Source organism: Diadema setosum, chromosome 13 (assembly GCF_964275005.1).
Source record: "Diadema setosum chromosome 13, eeDiaSeto1, whole genome shotgun sequence".
NCBI classification, from domain to species: Eukaryota; Metazoa; Echinodermata; class Echinoidea; order Diadematoida; family Diadematidae; genus Diadema; species Diadema setosum.
The window spans coordinates 15,965,290-15,971,833 of NC_092697.1; the positions used below are offsets into that span (position 1 = coordinate 15,965,290).

The following is a 6,544-nucleotide window of genomic DNA, read 5'->3' on the forward strand; positions in this document are numbered from 1 at the left end:
CATTTTCTGCGTACACATCCCTGAACGAGTGGATAAAGGCGGCTCGCTCCACTCGCCGGCCAACAGGTTTGTGGGGTAAACGCGCTATACGGGGGCACGCCACAGAACTCTTACTGTGGGGCACGCAGAGCGAGTCGCCTTGTTTAAAGGCTATTATACCGTAGGTGTTGGGCAGCAACCGCTATTGTTTTCTGTATTATGGAGTATAAAGCTATAGTCGTTGGGATAACTATAGCAGAGGGTTGGGCCGTTGCCAGACAGCAGACTCCTGGTCTTTCCAACCGATAGCAGTTACATACCATGAAGAGACATTCCGCACCTTAAACCTTTTATTTGCGATTAAAAAGATTTGAATGGGACAATGAGCCGCTGTTTTACAAAACGACTCTAATTGCTCTGATAGGTATAATAGGTCAACCTTAGATCGGTCGCACTCAATCGGTCGCACTCGCACAGCATGTCAAATGAAAGGTTCTTCCATTTGATACATTGCTATGGCTGCCATGTTTTTTTGCTCTCCTGAACATTTGACATTTTGTAGATAGGAGGTCTTGTCACCCAGCGATATATACATATATATAAATAATATACAAATATACCAGGCCTGAGAGGCTCTGGTTGAAACTATGTGCATGAGGTGACTTGAATAAGCACTGTTTTCTGAGGGGCGCATTTGACATTTTGTAGATAGGAGGTCTTGTCGCCCCAGTGATAGATATATATATATATAATACTGTACGAGCTGAAATTTTCGCGGTGGTTTTATTTTCGCGAATTTCGCGAATCGCCTTTGACCCGCGAAAATAATAACACGCGAAAATAACAACGCGTGAATAGCTAAGTTCAGTTACCCTCGCAACCGCGAAATTAACAACACGCGAAAATGTCCTCAAAGCAGCAATTCGCGAAAATATCTGTACGCGAAAATTTCAGCTCGTACAGTATACAAATATACCAGGCCTGAGAGGCTCTGGTTGAAACTATGTGCATGAGGTGACTTCAATAAGCACTATTTTCTGAGGGGCTGCGCCCCTCAGAAAATAGTGCTTATTGAAGTCACTGAATGCACATAGTTTCAACCGGTCAATGGCCTGGTATATTGTTTTATATCCCTCCCAATGAATAGAGTAATTGACTGCTGGTATTCTGTAATTTACCCTTTTTAGAGCATCCTTGACTCACTCTTTTCGAGAAGATTCACAGGTCAATCATCCTTGGGAAAGCAGCAGGAGGGCAGCGCGTACGCGTATTATGAAGAGACAACTGCGCGCTCAGCCGCAGTGCACTGCTGTACAACGTACTGGTAAACATGCGCAAACTGCAAATTCAGTACGTGCTTCATGCATGCAATATGCCTATCCGGTTATCCCTGCCCCGTGTCAAGTACGTTGGTGTGCTCCAGCTGATCAACTATGTGAGCTGCAGATGTTGTTATGTTTTCTATTGTCTTTCTAGCGTTTTCTAGCTGTCTATACATGAATATGGACTATCCTTTGAGGGAAAATGCAAGTATACAGCGTACATTGTAAATTTGGGTAGAACATTCAGTAACGGCAAGTCTAACGTTAGATCTGGCCCCAAGTGCCATCGTAAATTCGTGTGATTCGTGTTCTAACGTCTCAGACTCTAACTGTCAATTAGCCTAGAATTTAACTTACACGAGAAATAGTTTAGCAGGCCTGTAGAAACCTAAATCTGTCTACTACATTATTGTCAACATCTTTTGGGTGGGTCGCTCGAGTTTATGAACTGCGAGACCGAATTTCAAGTGGCGAAGCATGAACTCCCCAAATTTACAGGCAGTCCTACACCGGGATAGGCATAGTGTTAGAGACTTACAATCTAGCATACCGTAGTTAGGGGATCATACTTTCTCATACATGGCCCCAAAACTTTGGAACGACCTTCAAATATCTCTCTCTAGGGGGTCTTTATGAGGCCAAGATCTAAGATCTCTAGAATCTAACGTTAGTAGAGCCCATGTTTGCTATAGATCTACGATAACGCCTACTCTGTTGTAACGTAATATTCTATTCCACAATGCCATGGGCATCTTTTTAGGTACAAAGAGAGCATTATAAGTCTCTCTGGGTGAGTCTTATTTTTCTAACGTTACACGTATTGAGTGTATTGTCTACGGTGTGCCATACTCATTCATTTGTACGTGAAAATTGACTGTGTGGTTCTTGTTAAGTGAAGGTGGCGCGATACCATTCATTTGTATATGAAATCTCTCGTGAAGCGCAGGTGCTGCGATACCCATTCATTTACACATGAAATATTTCACGTCACGACGAAAAGCAAAAAAGGCGCGAAATTCACCAGGCTGATACAGTTTTTTTTACTATTTCCCTAGGGAGAATAGCGAGATGCGGATTTGTATGGTGGAAATATGTTTTGTCGTTTTCAATGCTCTCGACCAATCAGAGGACGAGAAGCAATTTATGAATAAATATATATAAAGTCTACATACACTGGCAACTTATATTCTACACCTACATTCTACATTTACAAGCACAAAAGACACACACACATCCACAAAATTTGTGTGTAATGATAATTTTTTAATTCTAATTGTAGATATTTATGTGTCAGGTATTTTGAAGGAGGTGATTTAAGAAATTGGGCATTATGGTAATTGCATGTATGTATGTATGTATATGTGTATGTAATGTAATATTATTGTAAGTTTTAATTATTATATTTGAGTAATGTATTTTCCTTGTCTATACGTTACTAGTGAAAAATAATCTGTTTCCATGAATGAACAGACAATAAATACTCCTATCGTATCATATCATTTCAAATTGTTTTGAAATAGTTTGTTGTTTTTTTTTTTTGGGGGGGGGGTTTGGAAGAAATAACATACTGGAAAAAGTACAAACTCGACATAGAAAGATCGGACCTGTGAAATGGCCTTATTCAACAAGGGTTTTGTTATACAGTATGTCCCAAAAAAATTACAATCAAATTTTTGCATTGATAATACCCAATATGATTAAACTGTCTAAATGCTACTTCAGGGTCTTAAAATATAACATCTTAGCTCTATTTTGCAGAAAACCCCATTCAGTTTGGTTAAGCAGTCACAGAGAAATGTAGAAAGTTGTAAAGCATGTCATGAGTCTGATTTTTTCCAAGTTTAGCACTTCGATGCTTTTGTGTGTGAATACAGTAGACAGAACTTGGAGGGAAGAGATTCTTGACATCCTCTACAAAATTCCTAATTTCTCTTTGACCATTGAAGCAAATTGAATGGGGTTTTCTGTAAGATGTGGGCAATCAGTTATAGTTTCATACCCTGACTTTGTATTTGGATTGATTCATTATTTTTAAAGTTATCATTGCGGAGGGTCCCCTTGTAATTTTTTTTTTTTTTTTTTTTTTGGGGGGGGGGGACATATGGTACAGTTGTACTTGACCTGTTTATAATGAGGTTACACTGTGCTGGTGAGATTTAGTAAATCTCACTGAAGTTCTTCAGTGAATCATAAAGTCACAACAACATCCAGTGTTTTGATGAGTTCCCTCATTTATTAACAACATGAAGGAGTGCAACTGTGCTTTGTATGGTGTAGCTCCATGGTGTGCCCCTGGGCTTACTTAAAGGACAAGTTCACCTTCATAAACATAAGGTTGAGAGAATGCAGCAATATTAGTAGAACACATCAGTGAAAGTTTGAGGAAAATTGGACAATTGATGCAAAAGTTATGAATTTTTAAAATTTATGTGTTGGAACCGCTAGATGAGGAGACTACTACAGCTTGTGATGTCATATACAACAGTATAAAGAAAATGTAAAGAAAATTCAACATTTTTTCACTTTTTTCGCATAATAAAAGAGCATGTGACTTGCCTCTTTCTAAAGACAGGGGGAATAATATTACCCATAACATATGTTGGTAACGAGTCAAAGGAATGTGTATTTTTTTTTTTCAAAAGATGAAATTTTGTGAAATTCTCTTTATATTTTCTTTATATTGATGTACGCATGTGACATCATACACTGCAGTAGTCTTCTCATCCAGCGGTTACTGCACAAAAACTTGGAAAATTCATAACTTTTGAACGGATTGTCAGATTTTCCTCAAGCTTTCAATGATGTGTTCTACTAATATTGACTACACTCTCTCAATCCTTATGTTTATGAAGGTGAAATTGTCCTTTAAACAAATGCGCACAGGTCTGAGTGCGTCACACTGTTGCATCAGTCAGAATTGTGTGCATAAGTTAACTATGGAATTCTTAGCCCATGAGGGGAAGCTGAGTGGGTTTAAGCCAAAATCCATCGTTACCGCATGCACACTTTTCCTACTGACTCACAAAAAGACACGTGTGTCATATGTTTTGTGGAATGGGGGACAATTTTTTTTGCCAGAAATCCATTTTTTATCATGGTACCTGATGACAAATTTACTGGATGCATTTCCTTTTGGCTTGCCATAGATGTAAACCATGAGTTCAGTAATTACTGTATGCACGTTTTTTCCAGCCAATAGGCATCTCTCACTGAATGGGCAAACGCTTGCTTAGTGCACGTAACACAGCTCTCGATTAATGAGATCGCAGGATATTCGCTACTCATTCTACAATGCGCAGTGACTGCCAGTACCTCCATATACATGTAGCATGCATGAGAAAAGTGTGACTACCGTAACCTACTCAGTATTACGTTTCATGTCAAGACTAATTAATAGGCTTCATTTGTTTGACACACCACAACCTGTTGAGCATGGAACAAAAAAACAAAAGCCACCAACAGTGCCACCACAAATGCTTTTATCTGCCATGTGCATGGTTGGTTCCTATGAAGTAGCCGCTTGCAGTTGTTTTAGGCATAATGTATCAATTACTTTCTGCACCGCTGGAGTGAGTGAGATGTGATGAGAGGCGACCAAGTTCACTTAAGCATTAGATATCCTTGTCCTAGTCTGCATAAATGCAGGAGACCGTGGAGATGCTGTTTGTCTTCTCAATTCTACCAACACGTTAGTTTCATGTCAGTGTTTTCCCGGCATCACACTTCGGCTAGAGGCACTCAACTTGAACCATGTTGATCGTCATTCTCTTTGTTTCATTGGTTGAAATCTGAATCTGCCTTTTATGATTGTATTGATTTTGTCATGATCACTCCCCTGACATGGCTTGACACTAACCTTTTTTTTTTCTCTGATGGTCCATTCATTCTACTGAAATCTTTTGAATTTGAAATTTTGGGGCCCTAAAATGAATTCAGTGGCCTGAAATAAAAGCAAATGTAAAAATTAATTTTTAATTTTAGCTGCCTGATCAGGCCACCGAAAGATAGCCTTTTTGGAAATTTGGCAGCCCGACATTAATTCTTAGTGGCCCTGGGCCACCGGGCCACCGCTAATATTGAGCCCAGCCAAAGTACACCAAAGTTTCTGTTGTGAATTAGATACACTACATTTTAAATAGCAATCGGAAGCATGTGGATTGCTATAACTTACTTTTCTTTAGCACTCCAGTGAGGTACACAACTTGTTCTGATAGATGAACTAGTTCTCGTAAACTTGCCACCGAAATATTTCAAGGATGGCCATTAAATTGGTGTGGACACTGGGTCTGAGACGGCCACCTCAACCCTTTACGATACCATGTTTTAATGTTTATTTCTGCAGCCCTGAACTACCTTGCAGTACACTACTACCACAAGGCCCTCACTCTGCCCCCCATCATCCCTGCAGACCCCCGATTCAACCTCCAGCCCCAGATCGCCTTCAACCTCTCCCTCATCTACCGGCAGAGCGGCAACGTGGAGATGGCGCGAGAGCTCCTGCACACGTACTGCGTCATATGAAGGGAGTGGGAAGTGTCGCTGCTTGTGCCCTGGCGGGCGTGGCATAGATGTGCTCCACCATCCAATCCCCGATTCCACCTCCACCTCCAGATAGCCTTCAACCTCTTCATCAACTAGCACAGTGGCAAGAGGAGATGGGGCAGGAGCCCCTGAACATGTATTGTGTCATTTGGAGGGTCTGGGAAGTTTCACAACCACTTGTCTTCCAGAGGGAGTGGCATAGATGTACTCCACCCTCTGGCTCTATTCAGTGGCATTATATGCATAAGGGTCAATTAGTAGGTGTGGTCTGAGGACCAGGCAGTGCCAAGTTTTGGAGGAAAGTCAGCGAGTTGACAGCTCCTTTAACTGGAGAGGAGGTGAAACATCTTATATCCTTGAAGATCTTACCAAAGGACCCATGAGCCAGGAGCTCTGAGGTTCTGCCAGTACTTGCCAAGGGTTTGAGGAGGTCGTACATCAAGAGCTCCGGACAAAGAGATGTGTATACTGGTGCACTCTTTATGAGTATACTGTCTTGACTCCATGTACCTTTGCTCTTTGATAGGAAAGACAGTATGCAATGATTGATTCTCCTGTGATCATCAACTCTTGAAATCAATTCAAAAATCTGTTTTGTGTGTGTGTGTGTGTGTGACCTGATGTAGGTATTTGTAGTGAGCAGGTGACACAGAAATCAAGAAATCATTGAACGATTTCTATTCTTGTGTTAAGATGGAAGA

The 6,544-nt window shown here is 40.7% G+C and overlaps 1 protein-coding gene across 1 annotated transcript in view; it reads left to right on the forward strand.

Annotated features, from left to right (window-relative positions):
- The window catches only part of LOC140236440 (general transcription factor 3C polypeptide 3-like), a 56,884-nt gene extending 50,562 nt beyond the window's left edge, over positions 1-6,322 (forward strand). Inside the window, 1 exon segment of the mRNA XM_072316364.1 lies at positions 5,644-6,322. Coding sequence (XP_072172465.1) covers positions 5,644-5,822 — 179 coding nt within the window. The 3' untranslated portion in view covers positions 5,823-6,322.
- Positions 6,323-6,544: the final 222 nt, after the last annotated feature.